Here is a 26284-nt window from a genome sequence, read left to right on the forward strand (position 1 = left end):
ACATGGCAAAACCTCGTCTCTACTAAAAATAGGAAAAGCTAGCCAGGTGTGGTGGTGTGCACCTGTAATCCCAGCTACTCAGAGGCTGAGGCCAGAAGAATTGCTTGAACCCTGGAGGTAGAGGGTTGCACTCTAGCCTGGAAAACAAAGAGTGAAACTCTGTCTCAAAAAAAAAAAAAAAAGAATTAAGTACATAAGTTGGCACAGAAAAGGAACCAAGTTTTAAAAGGGGTTTTAAGTGTAATAACATTGCATAGGTAGAAAAGAAAAAGGATTTTAAGAAAAACTCTCTAGTCTGCGTCCAATTCCTCACACCTATAATTCCAGCACTTAGGAAGATTGAGGCTGGCGGATTGCAGGAGCCCAGAAGTTTGAGACCAGCTGGAGAAGATGGTGAAACCCTGTCTCTACTAAAAAAAAAAAAAAATTTAAATTAGCTTGGCCTGGTGGCTGGCACCTGTAATCCCAGCCACTCGAGAGGCTGAGACAGGAGAATTGCTTGACCCTGGGAGGTGGAGGTTGCAGGGAGCTGAGATCATGCACTCCAGCTGGGGCCAGACTCCATCTCAAAAAAAAAAAAAAAAAAAAAAAACAACTTCTCTCTAGCTCTGTAGGGGCAGTTCAGATAATGCCTTGACCAGAATTACATGTTTTTCAGGTGGAGAATGTGAGGTGAAGCTTTGAAACCCTAAAAGTGATACGGTAATAGGGCAAGTCTGTCTTTGTACACAAAAGCAGCTTAATAAACAGTGAATTTCATACAGGTAAACCCTATTATAGCCTCAGTTCTAATCATTGGCCTATCTCTTGCATTTTGTTTTAATGTAGAAATAGTCTCAGCTTCACCATTATTCCAGCTTAATTGTTATCTGATATTAACAAGATTTCCCAGTGTGGGCCAGGTTTGGTGGCTCATGCCTGTAATCCTAGCACTTTGGGAGGCCAAGGCAGGCAGATCACTTGAGGCCAGGAGTTCAAGACCAGCCTGGCCAACATGGTAAAATCCCATTTCTACAAAAAAAATAACAAAAATTAGCTGTATGTGGTGGCACACCCCTGCAATCCCAGCTACTCAGGAGGCTGAAACAGGAGAATTGTTTGAACCTGGGAGGCAGAGGTTCCAGTGAGCTGAGATCGCACCACTGCACTCCAGCCTGGGTGACAGAGCGAGGCTCAAAAAAATTTTCCCAATATGTATCTTAAAGTTTGAGAAACACCAACCTAAAAGATACTAGAGGCCAGGTGTGTAGAGGACATTTCTTCAGCCCTAAAGTACCAATTTAAGAGGTAAGTGCTTCAGCCATCAGGGTTACTGGCATGGCCTTTTGCCCCTAACTAGATACCTAGCTTCTTAAGGCAAAGATTCTTTGTAGTGCTTTGCACATAATGGGTGCTGATATTCACTGGATGAATGTATATAGTAAAGAATTTTAAATCTGATTACCACAATTGAGACCATGAAAATGTATACACACCGTGGGAGTCTGCCTTATATACTTTTTATCCCCCTAAATGTTTCACTAATGTTGCAGAATTGTTTACTAGTTCCTGGAGATGTCTTATTAAGTACTGAAATGTGATTTTCCAAAATTTCCTTTTTAATACAGGAAAAAGATAAGTAAACTATGAACAAAGCTTTCATCTCTTGGCAATGTACAGATCAAGTTGAATAAATTAACAGTTGGGTTAACTGGCATGGAGACATAAAAACAATGCTGCAGACTTAGGTTTCACTGTATTTTCAGAGGCCCAAACTGGTAGAATCGGAGGGGTGTAGGGGGAAGTGGCTAGTAGCTGACCAATAAAGACTACCAGCAGCATACCTTATTTTCTTGGGAATGCCAGCCATGCCCTGGCACACTGGCAATGGGTCTATGGAGGGGATAGCAGACAGGCATGCAGAAGTCAGTACCAGGTGAAAACTACAGTACCTTTTTGCTGAATATAGCTTTTCCTTCCTCAGCTGTTTGTCTGCAGCTCTATAGAGGAAGTAAACAGCTTAGACCCTAATACAGGAGGAAATTGTTTAACTACAGGCTTCTTAGTAGCAAGTTAAACCAATTATATTTTATAAAACAGCCTGAGTGGTAGGGAAGCTATCACTTTAATACTCTAGAGGCAGAATGCCACATAGGACTCTGGGTCACATACTTATTTTGCCAGAGTCTGCTCAAAATGCAGTCTCTATTTACAGTTGACTTTGGGCCCTATTTATCTACTCATAAATGTCAAAATCAAGTAGTCTGAACATAGGAGCAGTGACTAAGGTTTGGTCACGTGCCCCTCATTGTTCCAAGAGTAATTTAAGCTATATAGACTTGAAAAGTGTAGGATCAGATTACCTTTTGTCTCTAAATTCTACTCTTCTTTAAGTAGCTGGCACTGTGTCTTTGACAGGTCGTAGAAGTGGGCTCCTTACTATTCTGACCACTAGCAAGTGGCCAACTCTTTAGATACAGGGTAGCTACCTATTTCAGGTGAAAGGTCTCAGTACTCTGCTCACTTGAACTACGCAAAACAGGCCACTACGCTTGGTTACAGTACTGAAACGCTGATCCTATGTGAAGGAGAGAAAAAGAATGGTGAATGAGATACCAGCTGGGTTCTTGACACATTCAGGGCTCAGCAATGCTGGGGTTTCCCTTGTCTCTAAACCTGAAGCGGTATCTAGCCCTGGAAGGAAGCTGAGCCTGTAGCTTAAGCATAAGCACAGTGTATTCAATAAAACATTTTTTATTCTGTACAATATATATGTGTATTTAAATATATATATACATATATATATATATATGCACAGAGAAACCTCAGCCAACAAATCCCTGAGTCCATGGGAACCCAGGACACTAACAAAGGGAGAGGGAGAGTCTATGCCTAAAGAGTAGGAAATATGGCAACATCTTTCCCTTTCCTCCTGGTTCCCTGCAACAGAGGGAAGGGAACAGTCACAACAAATTACTAAAACAAGAGGGTTTAGGTGGGGCAGGAAAAAGGAGTGAGAGTGGCAGGATGGGGAACTCAGATGCCACCAGTCTGGGGATGTAAAACATTTGATCCAGCATGAAAGCCAACATGACTGCAGAGGAAAAGGACCAGACTGATGGGCATGCAGCTGGCCTTTGGTATATGCCAAGTCTTTGCTTGGTAGCCCCACACCTGGGCCAGCACAACAAATAGCACCTGTGGGGCCTATGAGCTGGGAGGGGGTGGGGGAGACGGGGACTGGGGAAGTGGCCCTTGAAGGATAGGGAGATAAAGCTGAGGAAGAGGCCTCAGGCCTCAGCACAGGGTAGGAGCACTACCATTCACTGTCCCTGTGCCATTCAGATTCTGGGCCACCACCACCAGATGGCCAAAAGCAGATACCTCTGTCCACAGTCAGGTAGAGATGGGCAACTTACATGGCCTTGAAAAGAGGTACAGAAAAAGGAGTGCTTTTGAGGTCCACCCCTTGTGTGATGCAGAGACCGCACCAGCAAAACGCCCAGTCCTAGTAGTGGGGCAGAGGAACTGATGAGTAGATGAAGTCAGCTCCAGCAGACAGGCCACAGGGTTGCCAGGGTTGATGAACCAACCAGATGAGCACACAGCTTTTGAGCACCGCCCTGAATCCTGTCTTTTCCCTCAGGACTGCCCTTCCCTGGCCACACCAAGTTTGGCACCTCTCCAGAAAGCTGGCAGGCAGCAAGTGGCAGACAGCACTCCTCTCTCCCTAGCCTATTAACACACAGAGCCGCCAATGGTGGGGCAGCATGGCCGGATGTCACCTTATATATTGTAGGGACAGCAATAGAACTGTCCTTGCCTGGAGGATTCAGAAGCCCATGTTGGCCTGGGCTTCTCCTGCTGCAATGGCTTGTACATCAGTGACATGGCCGATGCCCTTGGTGACACCCTCCCGGAACAGCAGTTTGGCGCCCACCTTCAGGTACTCTGGGTGTTTCAGGAAGCGGAATCGTACCACTGCCTTCTCCCCTGTCCGCAGTTTGTCCTGCAGCAGATAAGTGGTCACTCCCCTGGCCAGTGCCTTCCGTCCCATTCTCTGCCAGCTTTGGCTCCACCCTCCAGGGGCCTATCAGGCCGCTACCCACCCGAAGTGGGGCTTTATTCCCATTGTGGGATCAGGGAGTTCTCTGCCAGTCTGGGGTAGGCCTCCCTCTTTTCTGACCTTTGGAGAAATGGAAGCATGGCCAAGTCCCTCTCACCTTGGCATGGATCTTTTCCACCACTGCCGTCTGACGTACGTTGCCCACATGTACTGTCACCTGGAATCCTCGTCGGAAGGTGGTGGCATGGAACAGTAGGACTATCTCTGCCTCGAACACTGAGCAGATGGTAGGATTCATCTCTGGGCTCACCATCACCATGCCCTGGGGAGGAACAGACCCCAGGCCCAGGAAGGGCAGCTCTAACATTAGACTCTCCCTCCCCAGCCACCCCCAAGCACTTTATAGCTCCTGAATTTCCTCTTCCTCTACACAACTCCAAACACAAAGACCTCGAAAGACAATAATCAAAACTCTCAGAGGGAATGAGTCTTTACCCACCTCCTGTGTCCTCTAGCCCTTCTAACGCTTCGTATTTTTAGGGTCGTGAACACTAAAAATAGTGTTCAATAAAAACTGTAACGTAGTGATTCATATTTAGTTACGTGCACCTCATGAGTATTCTAAGCTGTTTTTATAGTCTACCTAGCTAGACCAGAAGCCTCTTGGATCAGAAAGTGTGTTTCCTCTGAGTTTTTCTGAAGCACCCTAGATGGGTGTTCATTCAGTAGCCAGTCTCCTAGGCACTTTTCTTAGTGTTCCCTCCCCAACCTATTCACCCACCTCACCTTGCGAAGCAGTGCACGGTCAAAGTCCCCAAGCGCCAGTGTAGCAGCCTGACCAGCTCGCAGCACACGACAGGCAGAGCGGTTGCGCTGGATGCTGCATACTCTCAGCTCCAGGAAGCAGCCATCATCCGTGGGGCCCACCACCAGCTGGTCCCCCTCACGGCAAATCCCACTGCAGCCCAAAGGGCAGGTGGCACAGTGTCAGCCAAGGTCCCCAAACCTACTTCTCTATTAGGATCACCCAGAGCATTCCTTCCCGTCTAGGGTTGAGTCCCTCAAGTGGGGAAGAACAACCCTAAATTCTGACTTGGATGTAACAGGGATGACCGCCAGAGTTCAGAATCAGAAGACTAACTTCAGAAAAGACCAGTAGTGATGGCGGACAAAGAGGCACTTGCTGGTTTGACAACACTGAACACCTAATCCCTGAAGGGGCAAGTTATCCCCTTAGGTTTCATTCTCTGCTTAGCAGTTTTAGGCTGGGTGCAGTGGCTTACACCTATAATCCCAGGACTTTGGGAGGCCAAGATGGGTGGATCACTTGAGGTTCAAGACCAGCCTGACCAACATGGTGACAACCCTCCCTCTACTAAAAATACAAAAATTAGCCAGGCATAGTGGCAGGTGCCTGTAATCCCAGCTACTCAAGAGGCTGAGGCGGGAGAACTGCTGGAAACCAGGAGGCAGAAGTTGCAGTGAACTGTGATCACATCACTGCACTCCAGCCTGGGCAACAGAGCGAGATTCCGGCTCAAAAAAAAAAAAAAAAAAAGAAAAAAAGAAAATCTTGGCTGGGTGCAGTGGATCACACCTGTAATCCCAACACTTTGAGAGGCAGAGGCAGGCGGATCACAAGGTCAGGAGTTCGAGACCAGCCTGGCCAACATGGCGAAACCCCATCTCTACTAAAAATACAAAAAATTAGCCAGGCATGGTGGCCTGTAATCCCAGCTACTGGGGAGGATGAGGCAGGAGAATTGCTTGAACCTGGGAGGTGGAGGTTGCAGTGAGCTGAGATCACACCACTGTACTCCAACCTGGGCAAGAGAATAACATTCCATCTCAAAAAGAGTCTTAAGTGACCTCTCTCATTTCCCTATGTGAGATGATGTCAGTTGAATACACTCTATTTTTCTTCCTGGAGCCCAAGACCCACACTTCTCTCTCAGGGGCCTGGAGATGCCCAATAGGCAGCAATACTGTTTCTTCCTTCCAAAGCCAACAAACTACCTTTCTCCAGCTCTTCTGATAGTGAAAACCTAATCTGCAAACAAGCTCATCCTTTAAATGGGCTCCGTTCACTTCCAGGGTCTCCTCCTTTGGGGCAGGATGTCTTTGAGTATATGGATGAGGGCTGAGGGGGGAGGGTAGCAAGCAAGACAATTCACCTGGAAAGTGTCCCTCCAACAACAGTCCCCACCTCTGGTACTGTGTAGATTTCATCTACCTGAAGCCAAAGAAAATGCTATCAGTGGCCTGCCACGTAGGGATGGTGGGTCCAAAATCTCTAAACAGACTCTGGGTTTGGTCTGAATCAGCCCCCCCTTTTCCCCAGCCTACTAGCTGTTTGGGCAGTCAACTACCTGAAACTCTGTCAGCTGCTGCATGAGTTCCTCCTGCTCTTTGCTGTTGGTGAGTGGCGGCAGAATATTCAGAAAGACTTTGAGGAGGTCCAGACTCTCTCCAGACACACTGGACAATGTGAAGATGGGGGTGACACTGTAGAAGGAGGCATGGAATGGACAGATGAAGACAGTTTTAACAGGAGGCAGAGGCCAGAGCCCCATACGTGGAAAAGTGAGCTTTGCTGTTGGCGGCTAGGGGCCCCTCTGTCCTGCTGACAAATGGCTCAGGAACTCTGGGCCTTCTTGTGAGCCAGCCAAGCAACGTTGCACGTGAAGCCCATCCCAAAGCCCAAGGGAAACAGCAAATGCCTGGTATAGCACGTCATCCCCATGGTCCCAGCAATGCTCCAGCTTGGCTCAGGGGAAGAGTCAGACCCTTTAGCAAAATGCCCTTCCACGATCCCAAGCTGAAAAACCCGCTGAAATAAGCCAGAACTAGTCTGGCCCTGGAGGAGTGGGATATCATATCATACTCCTAGGCCCTGGGCCCTGTGGCAACCTTCCTAGTGGATCAGGGCTTTAGAGTCAGGTGGGCTTACTTGGGTGACTGGGCAAACTGCTGGGCAGCAGTGACGGCATCATCCTCAGAGGTGACCAGCATGGGGACCTTGTGGCAGCCAGGCTGCTTGAGGACCCGCTCCAGCTGGCGTACTGTCCTCTCCACTGTGGTCTTGGCACACAGGTCGATCTTGCTGACCACGATGAAGAAGGGCACTTTCAGGGCCAGGGCCAGCCCCAGATGTTCCCTTGTGGTGCCAGCTGCCTCAGAAGGACACCAGGCAGCAGGAGAGAAGAGTGAGAGTGAAGAAGGGAGGAGAGGGAAGAAGAGGAGCGTTGGTCTGTCTCCCAGATTTGAGGCCCAGGGTAGGAGAGTCAGCACCCCCCTTCAGCCCTGTCCCTGCCCTAGTGCCTCGTACCAATCCCAGTGTTGGCACTGACGAGGAGCAGGGCGCAGTCAGGGCAGTATGATGTGAGGCCAAAGATGGTGGTGTGTAGGTACTTATGATGGCCTGCCAGGTCGATGAAGGTGATCATCTTGGAGCTGCTCTCACAGATCTCTTCTGCCGTCCGTGAGTCGCTGTAATTCACCACCTGGCCCAGGGCCCAGGGCTCTCAGTGCCCCCTGCCAGCCCTTCCAACCCTTTCAGAGTTGCCAGGACTTAAACCATTCCCTGGGTGACCCTGCCTTTTAATCCTGACCCCATTTTTTATTTAATTCAGTTGATTCCCCATTTATTTCCTAAGAGGGACAGAGCTTGTTCACAGTCCCCTCAGGGCATTCATCTATACTATTTCAAAAAGCCTCCACACTGCCCCCATCCTATATCCTTCACTACTACCATCCCATCCTGAGTCTGGTCCCACTGGGTCCCATTGATCCCATGCACCTCTCCCTTGCTGTTAAAGCCCAGGATCTCGAAGCTGATGCTGGAGGTTCGGCCAGATTGAATCTCATGCAGGTGGCGGAAAAGGTTGAGCCGAGCCCGGCCCCGCCCATTGTCCAGCTCTCCCTGGGTCAGGACTCCAAGCAGAGTCGACTTCCCTGAGTCCACATTCCCCAGGACGGCCACACGAAGGTCTAGGAACTGTGGACGAATTGCCAGAGGTAAGGGCTCCAATCCTTCACCTCTCTCACTGAAGACTCAAGGGCAGTGATGCTCCCTAGGGAGCAAGTGATGAACTGGAAGCCCCAGGATCCCAGGCCAGGAGAGAGCCTGCCACCACAGGGCCCTTCCACAGAGTGTGGACATGAGGGACAGAGATGGGAGTGTGCTCACCTGTTGATTGTCAGGGACCTTTCGTACCAGCACCTCAGTGATCTTCCGGGGCGTGTCGCTATCATAATCCACTTCTCGCTCTCGGAGAACGGTGATGTCTGCCCCAACCCTGTCACAGCAAGGCCACATATACCTTAGTGCATTAGAGCTCCCAATACCTTAGTGCACTTCCTACTACCCTCTAATCTATTTCTCATTCACAGTTGCCTTTAAAATAATACACAAGGAGCAAAAAAGCCTAGGTCCACTGAGGAGGGGACCAGAACACTAACCCTCCCCACTTCAGCCCTTTGTCAAGAGAAGGAAAGTCCCACCTTGGCCCCCCAGGCCCTAGGTAACTGGGTATGCATGGGTCCTCCCAAGTCAGGTGAAGGAGAACTGGTGAGGAAGGGAAAACATACTTCTCTGCCATCCGGTGCAGGGTCTTGAGGGAAGCTCGCATCTCCTCCTCAGCAAGCCCCACCAGCAGCCCATTGTCCTCTACCCCAATCTGGTAGACGGCCTCACCACGTCCCTCCTGGAGCCGCCACTTCATTTGTGTCACCAGGTGCTCAAAGCGGTACTGGGATGGATTCACCAGCTTCAACTTAGAGCAAGTGGGGTATCAAGAGAAGGTGAAATCAGAGGTGTTCCTCCCAAACCCACATGGTCCCCACTGGTCCTGCTGCAAGGACCAGGACTTTCCCTTTCCACTTAAACTCCTCATACATGATCCCCTGTGATCTCCCTCCAACAGAACAAGGTACAGAGCCCTTAATCTGAACCATATCCTTAAACTGCTATAGATTATGAAGTTGGGAGGCTCTCAGAGAAATTATCCTATGATGGCAAGGACAACCTACCCAGCCCCTGCTTTTCCCCCAGCCTGGGACTCACTTTGTATTCAATGTTTCCATCTTCAGCCTGAAAAGAAACAATGAGCAGTTACCATACACTGTCCAGACCCAATCCCTACTTCCCTTCAATTCCCACTGGAGTCCAGGTAGCTAACTTGAGAAAGCAGGAAACCCCACTGGCACCTGCTCAGGCAAGTGCCTGCCAAAGGTCAGTGGCAGACAAGATCCTCTATTCAGCCCCAGCACAGCCTCTAAGAAGGGAAGGCCAATAAGGACACAGGGAGTCACCCGTTAAACCAGGAACAGAACTCTCAACCAATCCATTCTTTCATCACTGGCAGCACGTTTTTCCTAGATGCAAGATCATCCCTTCCTCCCCACCTCCAGGGCCTCAAACCTGCTTTTCCCAGAAGTCTACGTCTCCTCTGTGCCCAGGCTATTAAAAACTTTCTTTGCCACTGGTCTAGGAGACACCATTTCCTCCCTGCCTGCCCCTCTCAGTTGATGTCATCTAGAGTAAGAGGCTGCAAGAGGTTCTGGATCAGAGCCAAAGGGTGAGCTCAGCAACGGTCACTACAAGCCTGATGACCAAGAAGATCTAGGTGAGAGAGGAGCAGAGCTCCAAAGCTGGGGCTGAGAGAAACAGAAAAACTCAGAAAATGTAATGAAATGGACAGACTCACTATGACCTTTACTGCCTGCCCCCTAACCTTTATGATTCAGCGGAGGTGAAATCCTGAATCCACCCCACAGTCTCTTCTAGCTCCAGGTGGTAGCACAGCACAGAAGCACCCTGTTGCCTGAGACTTCTCCTCCCGGCTGCAAAGGGATATGGGATTTGCCTGTCTGGCCAGTCTGCATTTCTCTACTCCCCTCTCTGGATATTTTATCTTTCCTCTTCCCTTCCTGTCATCATTCCAACCCTTCAGGGCTCTCTGGCTCCCAGACCCTAACAGGTCTTCACTCATAATCTCCACCTCATGGTGCATTAAGATTACTTTTTTTCCCATCAACAAAAACCTTCCAGAAACCTTTTAATCATTTTCCTGGGGATGGTTGGCTTCGGAAATGTGGTACAAGAATGATAGTCTAGAGGCCGGGCGCGGTGGCTCAAGCCTGTAATCCCAGCACTTTGGGAGGCCGAGGCGGGTGGATCACGAGGTCAAGAGATCGAGACCATCCTGGTCAGCACGGTGAAACCCCGTCTCTACTAAAAAAAAAAATGCAAAAAATTAGCTGGGCATGGTGGCGCGTGCCTGTAATCCCAGCTACTCAGGAGGCTGAGGCAGGAGAATTGCCTGAACCCAGGAGGCGGAGGTTGTGGTGAGCCGAGATCGCGCCATTGCACTCCAGCCTGGGTAACAAGAGCGACACTCCGTCCCAAAAAAAAAAAAAAAAAAAAAAAAATGATAGTCTAAGGCCCAGACCAATGGTTTCCAAAGTGAGGTCCTGGGGCCAGCAGCATTAGCATCACATGAGAGCTTGTAAGAAATGCAAATTCTCAGGCCCATCCTCACTAGTAAGAATCAGAAATTCTAGGCTGGGTGCGGTGGCTTATGCCTGCAATCCCAGCACTTTGGGAGGACAAGGCGGGCGGATCACCTGAGATCAGGAGTTCGAGACCAGCCTGGCCAACATGCAGAAACCCCACCTCTACTAAAAATACGAAAATATCTGGGTGTGGTGGCGGCCACCTGTAATCCTAGCTACTCAGGAGGCCAAGGCAGGAGAATCGCTTGAGAACCTGGGAGGCCGAGGTTGCAGTGAGCTGAGATCGCATTACTGCACTCCAACCTGGGCAACAGAGCGAAACTCCGTCTCAAAACAAAACAAAACAAAACAAAAAACTGGCTGGGCTTTGGGGACCAGCAATCCAGATGGTTCTGATACATGCCAAAGTTTGATAACCACTGGCTCAGGCTGTGAGTGTGCCCGCGTGTGTGTGTGTGTGTGTGCGCGCGCAGAGGGAACATACTGCTCTTTTCCCGGGACTCCCCTTCTCCCTGTGGAACAAATTTAGAAGAAGTGGTGGTTACTCTGCCTGCCTCTCGTCCCAGGATGCAGTATCTCTTCCTTATGGCTGCACACGCAGTTGGTCGGGGTGCTCTTCCTGGGATCCCCTTTCTCTACTTCTCTCCTGGGGTAATCTAGATCAGAAAGGGCAGTCCTCCCTCTTCACTCTTCCTCCGTGAGGTCCTGTCCCCTTAGAGTCCAGTCTCTCTGCCCTTCCTCACTGGGGTACCGGGACCGGAAAGAGGGGTTCTCCTCCCGTGCCCCTCCTCTCTGGGTTCTTGACACCGGAAAGGGGGATTAATTCTCTGGGTCCCGCCTCCCTGGAGTCCCGGGCCGGAAAGAGTGGCTCCTTCCCGCCCCACCACTTCTCAGGTGCTCACCTCGGGGGGGCAGGTACGGAGGGTTATTGGCTTTGCCCCCTCTGTTCCTTCCGTTCTTCTTCTTCCCCTTCGGGCCCCCGCAGCCGCTGCTGCTGCCGGCCCCCCTAGCCTTGAGGGTTCCGCCCACGGTCGGGCCCCCTCCGGGCCGGCAGCAGCCGCCGAACAGCTCCGATACCCGCGAGTCCATCCGCCGCCGCCGCCAGCCCCCCGCCCAACCCCTCCCCCGGCCGCCGCCGCCGCCGCCGCCGCCCTTACTGCCACTGCCTTGTCCGGCCGGCCTTAGCAGAGCGGGGTGGGGCCCTGCATAAGCTACGCCCCCCACCTCCCTGGCCTCCCGGTCGCGTCAGAAACAGCCGCGGGGTACCACGGGATATAGAGTCCCCAGGCTTGCGAACTCGCTCAAAAGGACACGCCACCGCCCTACAACTCCCAGGAGGCGTCGCGGCGCAAGTGGCCTCGGGAGTCATCGGAGGTGTGGGGAAGAAGCGCGCCTTGGCGCGCAAAGGCCTAAGGGAATTGTAGTCTGGATTCCAGTCCCAGCGCTCTGAACGGGTCTTACTCTAGGGCTTTAGGGGGTTCAGAGCCTCGCGGCCTGGGGTGGGGACGCGAGGACACCAACGTCAAAGACCTTACATCAGAATCGAGCTTTGTGGGCGCTCCGGGGTTTGGCCCTTTAGGGCAGATCCTAGACAACAGGTTTTGGACCCCGAGAGCTGCAGAACTGAGGGCTATTGGTGCCGCCAGCCTGCTGGCTCCGCCTCTGCCTCAGTTTCTTCCCCAATGGCCCGCGTGCCGCTGGGATGAGTCAGGACGAACGCCAGGGCGGAGGCGGATGGTGATTAGCCAAATTACGGTTGTTATTGTTGCAATGATTATGCCACCTTTACATAGTAGTCACCGCTTTATTACCAGGCTGGCATCATCCAGGGGCTGGTTTTAACAGCCGGAGGCACCGCGGTGGCCCCGACACGAGACCCGAACCCGTAAACCAACTTGCTGCCTTCAGGCTGCAAGCATACCTAAAGCAAGTATTCCTCCTCCCCTTTGTTTTGAAGCAGAACTAATTGACACGAACGGAGGTTGGTTTTAAACTGCCAAGACTGTAGGAGGGGCCTGGCCCCTACTTCGGGCGGGGCTGGAGCTCTGGTTACATCAACCACCACTAGGGCGGGGATGTGGCCGGGAATAGAAACTTGGCGTGGGGCCTCAGGTGATCGTTGACTTTTGACTTTCTTGCGAAGCCATCTCCTGCTCTTTAATGCTGTTGTATTCTACAGAGTACACACATGCAGCGACAGAAACCAGTGCACAGAACACCAGCAAGGCAGGATGGAAAAGCAGTTATGTTGCTGAGCTGCGAGTCAGGACGCCAGGGCTCAATTGACAGCCCCATGGCTGTCTCATTACTCACCACTCACAGTGTGTCCACTTCCCCTCTCTTCTTGAACTGCGAGGTGCTCATACACGATTAAGAAGTTAAACAGACGGGCGCGGTGGCGCGTGCCTGTAGTCCCAGCTACTCAGGAGGCTGAGGTGGGAGATTCGCTTGAGCCCAGGAGTTCTGCGCTGTAGTGCGCTATGCCGACCGGGTGTCCGCACTAAGTTCGGCATCGATATGGTGATTTTCCAGGAGCGAGGACCACCAGGTTGCCTAAGGAGTGGTGAACTGGCCCAGGGCGGACACTGAGCAGATCAAAACTCCCGTGCTGATCAGTAGTAGGATCGTGCCTGTGAATAACCAGCACTCCAGCCTGGGCAACATAGCAATACCCCGTCTCTTAAAAATAAAATAAAATAAAATAGCTTTGCGCAGTGGCAGTATCGTAGCAATGAGGTTTATCCGAGGCGCTATTATTGCTAATTTAAAACTTTTCCCAATACCCCGCCATGACGACTTGAAATAATAGTCGGCATTGGCAATTTTTGACAGTCTCTCCAGAGACTGAATTTAAAAATAAAATAAAATAAAAATAAATATTAAAAAAAAAAAGTAAACAACTTGGCCGAGCATGATGGCTCACGCCTGTAATCTCAGCACTTTGGGAGGCCAAGGTGGGTGGATCACCTGAGGTCAGGTGTTCGAGACCATCCTGGCCAACATGGTGAAACCCTGTCTCTACTAAAAATACAAAAATTAGCCGGGCGTAGTGGCACATGCTTGTAATCTCAGCTACTCAGGAGGCTGAGGCAGGAGAATCGCTTGAACCTGGGAGGCGGAGGTTGCAGTGAGCCGAGATCACACCATTGCACTCCAGCTTGGGTAATGGGTAACAGAGCAAGACTCCGATTCCAAAAAAAAAAATTAGCTGGACATGGTGGCGCGCGTCTGTGATCTCAGCTGCTGGGGAGGCTGAGGCAGAAGAATCGCTTGAACCTGGGAGGCAGAGGTTATAGTGAACGGAGATCTCACCACTGCACTCCAGCCTGAGTGACAGAATGAGACAAAGAAAGAAAGAGAAAGAGAAAGAAAGAGAAAGAGAAAGAAAGAAGGAAAGAAAGAGGAAAGAAAGAAAGAGAGAAAGAAAAACTCTTCTCTTCAGACCTCGGTTTTCCTTGGAAAACTAGAAGCAGCAACAATGACTTACCTCTGGTGATCCCTTCAGGGGTTCAAACTTGGTAGAGTCCATGGCTTCCTCCCAGGGCCACAAGGAGGGAGGCAGGTCTACGAATCATCCTGTCCATGTAGCATAATTTCCCAAACCAGTGAAAGCAGAAAGACCAAAATCTGCAAAAGGGCCTAGCAGACCCTAGGCCAATTATGTAGGTCTTCAGTGGTTGAAAGCATATGTGACTTTTCTCAATCCTGTGCCACTGAGGGAAAGGAGGTCAACCCTAGCCAGGGACACAGGCCTGCTAGGGAAATTGCTGCTCAGAGACAGAGACTAGAAAACTCAGTGAGAGATCTCAAGAAGGATGGGGACTGGAAGAAAGATATAACACCACTCTCCCAACATTCTCACCATGACCAGTCCTGGGCCCTCTTGATAACCAGAGCCTGCTGCACTTGTTTGATAAAATGCTTCCCTTCATAGACATGGATTTTTTTTTTTTTTTTTTTTTTTTGAGACAAGGTTCTCTCTGTCACCCAGGCTGGAGTACAGTGGTGTGATCCCAGCTCATTGCAGCCTCAACCTCCCCAGCTTAAGCAGGTCCTCCCACCTCAGCCTCTGGAATAACTGGAACTACGGGGCAAGCCACCACACCAAGCTAATTTTTGTTTTTACTGTGTGTAGAGATGGGGTCCCCCTATGTTTCCTAGGCTGGTATTCAACTCCTGGGTTCAAGCAATCCTCTTGCCTTGGCCTCCCAAAGTGCTGGGGTTACAGGTGTGAGCCACCACACGTGACCCAGTATTTTATTTTTATTTTACTTATTTATTTTTATTTTATTTTATTTTTTGAGACAGGGTTTCACTCTTGTTGCTCAGGCTGGAGTTCAATGGTGCAAACTCGGCTCACCACAACCTCCACCTCCTCTCCCGGGTTCAAGTGATTCTCTTGCCTCAGCCTCCCGAATAGCTGGGATTACAGGCATGCACCACCCACACTTGGCTAATTTTATATTTTTAGTAGAGACAGGATTTCTCTGTGTTGGTCAGGCTGGTCTCAAACTCCCAGACCCCGCCTTGGCCTCCCAAAGTGCTGGGATTTATAGGTGTGAGCCACCGCACCTAGCCCAATTTTATTTGTTTGTTTTGAGATGGATTTTCACTCTTTTTGCCCAGGCTGTAGTGGAATGACGCGATCTGAGCTCACCAAAACCTGTCGCCTGGGTTCAAGTGATTCTCCTGCCTCAGCCTCCCGAGTAGCTGGGATTACATGTATGCGCCGCCATTCTGCCTAATTTTGTATTTTTTTTTTTAAGAGACGGGGTCTCGCTATGTTGCCCAGGCTGGAGTGCAGTGGCTGTTCACAGGCGCCATCCCACTACTGATCAGCATGGGAATTTTGACCTGCTCCGTTTCTGACCTGGGCCAGTTCACCCTTCCTTAGGCAAGCTGGTGGTCCCCCGTTCCCAGGAGGTCACCATATTGATGCCGAACTTAGTGCGGACACCCCATCGGCATAGCGCACTACAGCCCAGAACTCCTGGGCTCAAGCGATCCTTCCACCTCAGCCTCCTGAGTAGCTGGGACTACAAGCACGCGCCACCGCGCCTGGCTAATTTTATATTTTTAGTAGAGACGGGATTTCTCCATGTTGGTCAGGCTGGTCTCTAACTCCTGACCTCAGGTGATCTGCCTGCCTTGACTTCCCAAAGTGCTGGGATTACAGGCATGAGCCACTGTGCCCAGCCCTATTTTACTTATTTTTTAAGGGTGTGGAGAAGGAGGAAGAGAGAGAATGATTGATTGATTTTTTTTTTTTTTTTTTTTTTTTTTTTGAGACAGTGTCTCCTCCTGTCACCCAGGCTGGAGTACAGTGGCGCAGTCTGGACTCACTGCAACTTCCACCCTCTGAGAGTGATTCTTCTACCTCAGCCCCTCAAGTAGCTGGGATTACAGGCATGTGCCACCATGTATGGCTAAGTTTTGTATTTTTTATAGAGAAGGGGTTTTGCCATGTTCCTCAGGCCAATCTTGAATTCCTGGATTCAAGCAATTCTCCCATCTCTGCCTCCCAAAAATTCTGGGATTACAGGTGTGAGCCACCATGCCCAGCCAGACCCAGTATATTAATCATTGTTTTTTTGCATTTTTTTTTTTTTTGAGATGGAGTCTCACTCTGTTGCCCAGACTGGAGTGCAGAGGTGCCATCTTGGTTCACCGTAACCTCCAGCTCCCAGGTTCAAGCAATTCTCCTGCTTGAACCTCCTGAGTAGCTGGGATTACAGGTGTCTGCTACCACCACACCCGGCTAATTTTTTGTATTTTTAGTAGAGACAAAGTTTCACCATGTTGGCCAGGCTGGTCTCGAACTCCTGACCTCAGGTGATCCACCCACCTCGGCCTCCCAAAGTGCTGGGATTAGTGTGAACCACCACAACTGGCCCATTGTACTTTTTTTTTTTTTTCCCAAGCCAAACTGTATCCAGCTTTATTAAAGATATTTTCCATAAACAATCATGGTATTTCAGGCAGGACATGGGCAGACAATCATTAACGGTATACAACAACTTTCAAACTCCCTTCTTTGATGGACTACCAAAAATCAGAAAGCCACTATAAAACCCAATGAAGTCTTCATCTGATGCTCTGAACAGGGAAAGTTGAGAGTGAGGGTTGACATTTCACATTTAGCATGTTGTTTAACTTTTCACGAGCCGACCCTGACTTTCAGGAAGTGAAATGAAAATGGCAGAATTTATCTGAAGATCCACAATCTAGAAATGGAATCACTACTGTTTTGACAGGTGCCATCTCAGTGGCATCACTGGCAAGTCCAGATTGCCTGACACACTGGTAACCAATGACTGGGGGTCAGGTCGCAACAGATGTCTGGGCTTAAGGGAGTTAAGTCTATGCTGAAAGACGGAAAGGGGCCGGGCGCGGTGGCTCAAGCCTGTAATCCCAGCACTTTGGGAGGCCAAGGCGGGTGGATCACGAGGTCAAGAGATCGAGACCACCCTGGTCAACATGGTGAAACCCCGTCTGTACTAAAAGTACAAAAAATTAGCTGGGCATGGTGGTGCGTGCCTGTAATCCCAGCTACTCAGGAGGCTGAGGCAGGAGAATTGCCTGAACCCAGGAGGCGGAGGTTGCGGTGAGCCGAGATCGCACCATTGCACTCCAGCCTGGGTAACATGAGAGAAACTCCGTCTCAAAAAAAAAAAAAAAAAAAAAAAAGAAAGACGGAAAGGGAGAAGAGGACATAAAAATGAATTTGTTTTTCCATACCACAAGGCTTTTGTGTGTCAAAGTCAGGGAATCCCTCCTCCTGGGAGCCAAGAGGAAGTCTCTCAAAACTAGAAGGGAAAGGCGTTTCCCCACATCAATCCAGCTTTGGAGACATTCTATTAGTGACATATGCCCCTTCCCCCAAAACAACAATGAAGTGTTCTGTGTGCTAACAACATAGCTTAAAAAAAAAAAAAAAGTAAAACAAAATTCTGCATTTTTATAAAACTTGATAAAAAATAGTATTTCAAACTGTACAGTCACCAGAAGTACACAGTTATCAAAAATGCACACACTTCACTTATCATCTCCAGCACCTTCGGCTTTCTGTGCCTGGTCTGTTATGGCATCTCCATTTTCTGCAGGGTTATTCCCTTCCTTGCCAGCATCAGCTTTTCCCTTTTTCCCTTTGGGTACCTTCTCTCCCTTCTTTGCAGGGGCCTTTTTAGGCTTGGGCTCTGGCTTTGGAGGAGCAGGTTTAGCAGACAACCTCGCAGATCTTCTCTGTGGCTCGTCCTTCACCTTGGCTTTATCTCCTTTAGCATCCCCTTCAGCCTTTCTCTTGGGCATGGTGGCGATGGCGGCGAAACGTAGGCGCTGAGCGCGGGATGCAGCGGCGCGTGGGCTTTGGTCGGTCCGGGGGTCACTCTCGCCTCTTCTTCTTCACACTGCTCCCCGTTGTACGTTTTTTCTTTGTTTTTTTTTTTTGAGACGGAGTTTCGCTCTTGTTACCCAGGCTGGAGTGCAATGGCGCGATCTCGGCTCACCGCAACCCCCGCCTCCTGGGTTCAGGCTATTCTCCTGCCTTAGCCTCCCGAGCAGCTGGGACTACAGGCACGCACCACCATGCCCAGCTAATTTTTTGTATTTTTAGTAGAGACGGGGTTTCACCATGTTGACCAGGATGGTCTCGATCTCTTGACCTCGTGATCCACCCGCCTCGGCCTCCCAAAGTGCTGGGATTACAGGCGTGAGCCACCGCGCCCGGCCCTCCCCATTGTACTTTTATAGTATGCTTTGATATCTGGTCCCTACTTCCCGAAACACGCCCTTTTCTTGACCTCTATGACCTGACACTTGTCTTTCTTTTTTTTTTTAGAAACAAAGTCTCACTATATTGTCCCAGAATGGTCTTAAACTTCTGAAGTCTGCCAGGCGCCATGGCTCATGCCTGTAATCCCAGCACTTTGGGAAGCCAAGGCCAGTGGATCATCTTAGGTCAGGAGTTCAAGACCAGCCTGCCAACATGGTGAAAACCCATCTCTATGAAAAATACAAAAAATAGCTGGGCATGGTGGCAGGCGCCTGTAATCCCAGCTACTTGGGAGGCTGAGGCAGGAGAATTGCTTGAACCCAGGGGGCAAAGGTTGCTGTGAGTCAAGATCGCGCCATTGCACTCCAGCCTGGGCAACAAGAGTGAAATTCTGTCTAAAAAAAACAAAAACAAAACACACACAAAAAACTTCTGGACTCAAGCAATCCCTCTGCCCTCAAGCAATTCTCCCATTTCAATCTCCCAAAATGCTGGGATTACAGGTGTGAGCCACCATGCCCAGCCAGACCCAGTATTTTAATCATTGTACTTTTATAATATGTTTTGACCTCTTGTCCGTACTTCCTGAAATACACCCTTTTCTTGGCCTCCATGATCTGACGCTTGTCTTTTTTTTTTTTTTTTTTTTTCTTTTTTAGGGACAAAGTCTTACTATGTTACCCAGACTGATCTCAAACTTCTGGATGCAAACAAACACTCCCCCACCTTGACCTCCCAAAGTGCTGGGATTACAGGCATGAGCCACCATGCCTGGCCCCACTTGTCTATTTTGTTTTTGGAGGCAGGATCTCCCTCTGTCACCCAGGCTGGAGGGCAGTGGTGCAGTTACAGCTCACTGTAGCCTCAACCTCCCAGGCTCAAGCAATTCTTCCATCTCAGCCTCACCAAGTGCTGGGAATATAGGCATGAGCCACCTGCCCGGCCATTTGTCTATTTTTCTTTATCCTTCTGTGAGTACGCCTTAGTCTTCTCCATAGGTTCTGTCTCTCTGGTCATTCCCTAAACATTAGTGTCTTCAACATCCTAACCCATTCTCACTCCACACCATCCCTGGGTGATCTTATCCACTCACATGCTAATGGCTCTTTTTTTTTTTTTGAGATGGAGTGTCACTCTGTTGCCCAGGCTGGAGTGCAATGGCACAATCTTGGCTCACTGCAACCTCCGCCTCCCGGTTCCAGCAATTTTCCTGCTGCAGCCTCCCGAGTAGCTGGGATTACAGGCATGCGCCACCACATCCAGCTAATTTTTGTATTTTTAGTAGAGACAGGGTTTCACCATATTGGCCAGGCTGGTTTCGAACTCCTGACCTCGTGATCCGCCTGCCTTGGCCTCCCGAAGTGCTGGGATTACAGGTGTGAGCCATCACGCCCAGCTGCTGATGGCTCTTAAATACTTATCTCTATTCCAAATGGCATTCCTCAGTGTTTCCATTCATTATCCTATGGAGACATCAAATTCAATCTGTGAAAAACTGAACTCATCTTTTCTCCTACTCACCTCCCACCTCAATAAATCTGGTCCTCTTTTAGTGTTTCCTTCATCTTTTTTTTTTGTTTGTTTTTTTGAGGCAGAGTTTTGCTCTTTTTGCCCAGGGTGGAGTGCAATGGCTCAATCTCAGCTCACCGTAACCTCCGCCTCCCTGGTTCAAGCCATTCTCTTGCCTCAGACTCCCGAGTAGCTGGGATTACAGGCATATGCCACCATGCCCAGCTAATTTTGCATTTTTAGTAGAGACGAGGTTTCTCCATGTTGGTCAGGCTGGTCTCAAACTCCTGACCTCAGGTGATCCGCCTGCCTCAGCCTCCCAAAGTGCTGGGATTACAGGCATGAGCCAGCATGCCTGGCCCCATCCTTTTTTTTTTTTTGAGTCATGGTCTTGCCTTGCTGCCAAGGCTGGAGTGCAGTGGCATGATCATAGCTCACTGTAAGTGTCGAACTCTTGGAATTAAGCAATCCTCTGCCTCAACCTCCTGAATAGTTGAGACTACAGATGTGCACCACCATACCTGGCTTTTTTTTTTTATTTAATTTTTTTTCTTTTTAAATCAAAGCTACTGCAAATCAATTTAATTTTTAATTTTGCAGAAACAGGGTCCCCAGTGTTGTCCTGGCTGGTAGCGAACCCCTGGCTTCAGCACCCTCTTTCCCTCTGTCATTGAATGGCACAAACCTGCTTGTTTTCTTTTTTTTTTTTTTTTTTTTTGAGACGGAGTTTCACTCATGTTACCCAGGCTGGAATGCAATGGCGCGATCTCGGCTCACCGCAACCTCCGCCTCCTGGGTTCAGGCAATTCTCCTGCCTCAGCCTCCTGAGTAGCTGGGATTACAGGCATGTGCCACCATGCCCAGCTAATTTTTTGTATTTTTAGTAGAGACGGGGTTTCACCATGTTGACCAGGATGGTCTCGATCTCTTGACCTCGTGATCCACCCGCCTTGGCCTCCCAAAGTGCTGGGATTACAGGCTTGAGCCACCGCACCCGGCAAAACCTGCTTGTTTTCTTATCAGTCTCTTTCTATTCCTTCTCCTCCGTGCATCAATCACCAAGTTATGTTTACTAGACCTCCTAAATATTTCGAGTTTACCCAATTATCTCCACCCAACTGTGACTACCCTAGTTTAGGCTGCTGCTTTCATTAAGTACTTGGGTAACTGCAGTCACTACCTCTAACTGGTATCTCTCCCTCCTTTCTTATCCTCCCTGTAATCCAATCTCTATCCTACAGCCAGGGTACAGATAAAATTTATAAGAAGTAATTTAATCAGGACACTTTCCTACTTAAAACCTTTCAAAGCTTCCCCATCTGCCTACAGGATCAAATCCAAACTCTCACGTGGCTTATAAGGTCCTGCCATGGTTTGGCTTCTGTTGTTCACTACAGCCTTAACTCTTTAAAATATGAATTCTTTCCATTTCTTGGACAGAGTATGCTCTTGTCTCAAGGTCTGCAGGAGCTCTAGGCCCTCCTCTTTACCTTGCTGACATATTTTTTCTGGGACCACTCCTTCCCAGCCCCTACCCACTCTTGTTTTTTGCTTTCACAGCCCGTGTACACGCTTCTGTAAAATTTATCACATTGTATTGTATCTACAGGCAGTGAACCCCTTGAGCACGGGGTCCGTGCCTGGCTTGTTCTCTGCTGAGTCTCCAGCACCTAGAACAGGGCTTGGCACGAAGGAGATGCACAGTGGGTAGTGAATGCAGGAGAGAATGGATGCGGGAGGGCTGGTGTCTTCTGGAAAGCAGCGCTCGGTGGCTGAGAAGCCTGCTAGGCAAGGGCTAGGTGTACCCTTGCCAGAGTGTTAAAGAAGGAAAGCAGGATTCAAATCCCATCCATCTAGCCTCCCCCACACTGCGACAGTGCCGTGCTTTCTTCCGGCCCATCTCAGCCGGAAGTGGAGGCGTGGGCTTCCCATGATGCCCCGCGGGATCTTTATTGTAACCGCAGAGAGTAGAGGGAAGACGTCGTGATGGCGGCGCCTGAGGCAGAGGTTCTGTCCCCGGCCTCAGTCCCTGGTAAGACATGTGGTTCAGAGTTTGGGGAGCCTTGGGGACCTGTTTCTTCCCTACTGTCACGCCCTCCATTCATTTATCCCCTTGTCCCCTCCCCAGCCCGTCTTCCCTGTCTTCCGGGTGTCCTACACGGCTCTGGCTGTCACTCCATCGCCCTGGCTCATCCTGGACCCTGCTTGACTACACTTTTGACTTACTTCCTCAGATCAGGTCCCGCTGCTTTCTGAGCGGAGCCCTAGTACTACTTCCGAAATCCCCCCACTATGTTGCAGTCAGTTAAATCTCAGGCAACAGGAATCAGGAGTCTCTCCCTGCCTCTCCCACACTGTAGGCTGCGGAGGGTATGTGCGTATGTCGGAGTGCCCCTTTTCGCAGGGTGGCCTGAGGTATGGTGGCCACAGGGAATCAGAAGATTGACTTTGGCTTTTAGGTTTTTAATTTTTTTCTCTTGACCCTCTTTTCACCTTCCAGATTTGGAGTGGTATGAGAAGTCCGGAGAAACTCACGCCTCTCAGATAGAACTACTTGAGACAACCTCTACCCAGGAATCCCCCAACCCTTTGGAGCCCTTTTGCCCAAGAGACTGCATGGTACCAGTGGTGTTTCCTGGGCCTGTGAGCCAGGAAGGCTGCTCTCGGTTTACTTGTGAACTTCTAAAGCATATCATGTACCAACGGCAGCAACTACCTCTACCCTATGACCAGCTTAAGCACTTTTACCGAAAACCTTCTCCCCAGGTAGGCACAGGCTTTGGGAGCAAGTTGGTGGGAAGACTTTGCGGCTCTTAGATGGGAGGCAGGTAGAAAAGGGGTCTAAGTATCACAAGGTCAAGAGATCAAGACCATCCTGGCCAACATGGAGACATCCTATCTCTACTAAAAATACAAAAATTAGCTGGGCATGGTGGCATGCACCTGTAGTCCTAGATACTTGGGAGACTGAGGCAGGAGAAGAGACAGAGTTTCACCATGGTGGCCCGGCTAGTCTCAAACTCCTGACCTCAAGTGATCTGCCCACCTCAGCCTCTCCCAGAGTGCTGGGATTACAGGTGTGAGCTACTGTGCCTAACCTGCATGTTTCTTTTTTTTTTTTTTTTTTTGAGTCGGAGTTTCGCTCTTGTTACCCAGGCTGGAGTGCAATGGCGCGATCTTGGCTCACAGCAACCTCTGCCTCCTGGGTTCAGGCAATTCTCCTGCCCCAGCCTCCTGAGTAGCTGGGATTACAGGCACGCGCCACCATGCCCAGCTAATTTTTTGTATTTTTAGTAGAGATGGGGTTTCACCGTGTTGACCAGGATGGTCTCGATCTCTTGACCTCGTGATCCACCCGCCTCGGCCTCCCAGAGTGCTGGGATTACAGGCTTGAGCCACCGCGCCCGGCCTGCATGTTTCTTTTTAATAGCATCCTGTTTAATTTCTGTATGAACTTCTTTTTTTTTTTTTGAGATGGAGTCTTGTTTTGTCACCCAGGCTGGAGGACAGTGGCACAATCTTGGCTCACTGCAACCCCTGTCTCCCAGGTTCAAGTGATTCCCCTGCCTCAGCCTCCCAAATAGCTGGGATTACAGGCATGCACCACCACACCTGGCTAATTTTTTTTGTTTGTTTTGAGACAGAGTCTGGCTCTTGTCGTCCAGGCTGGAGTGCAGTGGCACGATCTCAGCTCACTGCAACCTCCACTTTCCGTGTTCAGGCGATTCTCCTGTCTCAGCCTCCCAAGTTGCTGGGATTACAAGCATGTGCAACCACACTGGGCTAATTTTTGTATTTTTAGTAGAGATGGGGTTTCACCTCTTGAAGTCCTGACCTCAGGTGATCTACCCACCTTGGCCTTCCAGAGTGTTGGGATTACAGGTGTGAGCCACCCCCGCCCCACCCCACCCCACCCCCATGAACAACTTTTGCCTGAGGATATTACTGAATTTTTGAAGTTTTTCTGTGTTCCTTGCAGTGTCTCAGTTTTTTCTAGAATCCATTCCCCATTTGTTTGTTCTGGTCTTTGACTTCCATGTTGGAGGCTTTTATTCTGTGTCTCGTGAATATTTAAGAATAAATCAGGCCCGGCACTGGTGGCTCACGCCTGTAATCCCAGCACTTTGGGAGGCTGAGGCAGGCGGATCACTGGAGGTTGGGAGTTTGAGACCAGCTGAAACAACATGGAGAAACCCCGTCTCTACTAAAAATACAAGATTAGCTAGGTGTGGTGGCAAATGCCTGTAATCCCAGCTACTCGGGAGGCTGAGGCAGGAGAATTGCTTGAACCCGGGAGGCGGAGGTTGTGGTGAGCCGAGATTGTGCCATTGCACTCCAGCCTGGGCAACAAGAGTGAAACTACATCTCAAAAAAAAAAAAAAAAAGAATAAATCATTACAAGCTCTGTTTGCATACCTAGGCCTTAGCAGCTGATAGACTTCACTATAGGGAGATTAGATGGGAACCTGGTGATCTCTTTGTGGGGGGATTCTTTAAACATAGTATTGGAAAATCTTCCCTCTGGGTGGGGGAGAAATTTGGCAGATGATCTAAGCATCTTTACACAGATTTCTATTCATTTCCCCATATTCACTCTTGCCTCTGTGGTGCCTATATCACCAATTACTAAACCTTTATGGGGTTCTGCTGTGTGAATCAGTTTGGATCCCTTGGGGATCCCTTCTATTAGCACTTGGTATTCAGCTCACTTGAACTCTTAACTCTTCATCTGCTTTCTATCTTCCAAAACTTTGTGATTGCCTTTGGCTAGTGTTGTATAGTCTCTGGTTCTTTGCCCTTTGGAGTTCTGTTTCTTGCTCTTTCCTCTTCTTTCCTTCCTTTGTTTCTTAATTTCTTTTCTCTCATTTTGTAGTATTTCAGGTGGAAGCACAGATAAGCATGTGTTCAGTTTACTATGTTTAAGTGGAAGAACAAGTTCAAAGTTATGTTTATTAGACCAAATAATCCTAATTCCTATTATCACTTGTCATGCCACCAAATCTCTTGTTTAGTTGCTTACATCTGGATGCCCTCCACCTTCAGAACACTGTTTGCTCTTCTAAATGTGGGAGAATTATGGTTTTGTACAAATAATGTTTTCCTTTTCAATATAATGCCCTATGATAAAACACAGTGTTTTAGCTGTAGCAGTTCATTGAGCTAGAAATTTAGTCCTGTAAGTCTATGTGTATATCCCAGCAGGGTTCTTTTCAAAGGGCATTAGCTTCTCCTTGACTTACCCTTCTCTCCCACCATTGTTTGTCCTTACAGGCAGAGGAGATGCTGAAGAAGCAGCCTCGGGCCACCACTGAGGTGAGCAGCAGGAAATGCCAACAAGCCCTGGCAGAACTGGAGAGTGTCCTCAGCCATCTAGAGGACTTCTTTGCACGGACACTAGTACCACGAGTGCTGATTCTCCTTGGGGGCAATGCCCTAAGCCCCAAGGAGTTCTACGAACTCGACTTGTCTCGGCTGGCCCCCTACAGTGTGGACCAGAGCCTGAGCACAGCAGCTTGTTTGCGCCATCTCTTCAGAGCCATATTCATGGCTGATGCCTTTAGTGAGCTTCAGGCTCCTCCACTCATGGGCACCATCGTCATGGCACAGGGACACCGTGACTGTGGAGAAGATTGGTTTCGACCCAAGCTCAACTATCGAGTGCCCGGCCGGGGCCACAAACTGACTGTGACCCTATCATGTGGCAGACCTTCCATCCGAACCACGGCTTGGGAAGACTACATTTGGTTCCAGGCACCAGTGACACTTAAAGGCTTCCGCGAGTGAATGAGTGCTTCTTAATCCTGAAAACACAATGGCTGAATTATCTTTCTCCATGTGGCACTGAATCACCCATCTAGCTTGGAGCTAGAGTTGCTTCCTGGTGAGAGAGGAAGCAACTCTCCTTCTGGTTGTCTGCCTCCTTCCTCAGACTTCCTGGTGGGCTGATGGCCTGTAGCTGTGACTGTAATCATTGCTGAACAACATCTCTTTGAATCAAAGGTTGATCTTCCCAGAGGGGCTGGGTCAGTGTTTCTGTTAGGGGTTGGAAAGCAAAGATGGGTCCACAGACAGACACTCTATGGAGGTGGCCCTTTCTGCTCTTTGCTGTGTCCTTTCTGAATTTTTACCAGGAACATAATGTGGATGTGACTCATGAACTTAAATATAAATAGATTCTTACATGTTTTCCTGAAACTGTTTTGACTTGAAGAAACTTGTCAGGCTTGGCCAGGTGCGGTGGTTCACACCTGTAATCCCAACACTTTGGGAGACTGAGGCGGGTGGATCACAAGGTCAGGAGTTCAAGACCAGCCTGCTAAGATGGTGAAACCCCGTCTCTACTAAAACTACAAAAAAGTTTGCTGGGCATGGTGATGGGTACCTATAATCCCATGTCGAACACTGCACTTCAGTCTGGGTGACAAGTGAGACTCGTCTCAAAA

General features: G+C 49.4%; 2 protein-coding genes, 1 non-coding gene and 1 pseudogene across 7 annotated transcripts; 2 read left to right on the forward strand and 2 right to left on the reverse strand.

Annotated features, from left to right (window-relative positions):
- Positions 1-1577: 1577 nt before the first annotated feature.
- GTPBP2 (GTP binding protein 2) lies at positions 1578-14335 on the reverse strand. Of its 4 annotated transcripts, none has more exons than XM_032299513.1 (12): positions 14049-14335; positions 9111-9137; positions 8636-8820; positions 8235-8343; positions 7845-8042; positions 7374-7548; positions 6996-7215; positions 6415-6550; positions 6220-6278; positions 4832-5003; positions 4203-4367; positions 1578-3988 (listed from the first exon to the last, which is right to left on the reverse strand). In XM_032299513.1, the coding sequence occupies exons 1-12, from the start codon at positions 14088-14090 to the stop codon at positions 3812-3814; spliced, it is 1665 nt and encodes a 554-aa protein (XP_032155404.1). In that variant the 5' UTR covers positions 14091-14335; the 3' UTR covers positions 1578-3811. The 4 variants fall into 4 exon arrangements, with proteins under 4 accessions (XP_032155404.1, XP_032155407.1, XP_032155405.1 ...); XM_032299516.1 differs by lacking the exon at positions 14049-14335 and adding an exon at positions 11469-12941 and having other exon boundaries at positions 9111-9141; XM_032299514.1 differs by lacking the exon at positions 14049-14335 and adding an exon at positions 11464-12941.
- LOC116565914 lies at positions 13265-13405 on the forward strand. The gene has a single exon (XR_004275653.1). It is a non-coding gene; the product is annotated as a U4 spliceosomal RNA (small nuclear RNA).
- A 3148-nt stretch (positions 14336-17483) lies between the features above and the next one.
- On the reverse strand, positions 17484-17970 carry LOC116565743 (annotated as a pseudogene). The gene has a single exon (XR_004275572.1). The product of XR_004275572.1 is annotated as a non-histone chromosomal protein HMG-17 pseudogene (transcript).
- A 3801-nt stretch (positions 17971-21771) lies between these two features.
- On the forward strand, positions 21772-26021 carry MAD2L1BP (MAD2L1 binding protein). Its single transcript, XM_032299517.1, has 3 exons — positions 21772-21873; positions 22342-22607; positions 25113-26021. Exons 1-3 carry the CDS (start codon positions 21828-21830, stop codon positions 25623-25625), a joined length of 825 nt encoding a protein of 274 aa, XP_032155408.1. The 5' UTR covers positions 21772-21827; the 3' UTR covers positions 25626-26021.
- The last annotated feature ends 263 nt before the right edge of the window (positions 26022-26284 follow it).

This window comes from Sapajus apella, unplaced genomic scaffold (genome assembly GCF_009761245.1).
Source record: "Sapajus apella isolate SASKATOON/1434 unplaced genomic scaffold, GSC_monkey_1.0 scaffold41, whole genome shotgun sequence".
In the NCBI taxonomy this organism is placed as follows: Eukaryota; Metazoa; Chordata; class Mammalia; order Primates; family Cebidae; genus Sapajus; species Sapajus apella.

Coding starts and splice junctions, on each gene's coding strand:
- MAD2L1BP (XM_032299517.1), top strand. CDS start 21,828: ATGGCGGCGCCTGAGGCAGAGGTTCTGTCCCCGGCCTCAGTCCCTG. Junction 21,874..22,341: donor GTCCCCGGCCTCAGTCCCTG/GTAAGACATGTG, acceptor TTCACCTTCCAG/ATTTGGAGTGGTATGAGAAG. Junction 22,608..25,112: donor ACCGAAAACCTTCTCCCCAG/GTAGGCACAGGC, acceptor TTGTCCTTACAG/GCAGAGGAGATGCTGAAGAA.
- GTPBP2 (XM_032299516.1), bottom strand. CDS start 11,650: ATGGACTCGCGGGTATCGGAGCTGTTCGGCGGCTGCTGCCGGCCCGGA. Junction 8,821..9,110: donor ATGGAAACATTGAATACAAA/GTGAGTCCCAGG, acceptor ACTTGCTCTAAG/TTGAAGCTGGTGAATCCATC. Junction 8,043..8,234: donor AGGTCCCTGACAATCAACAG/GTGAGCACACTC, acceptor ATTCGTCCACAG/TTCCTAGACCTTCGTGTGGC.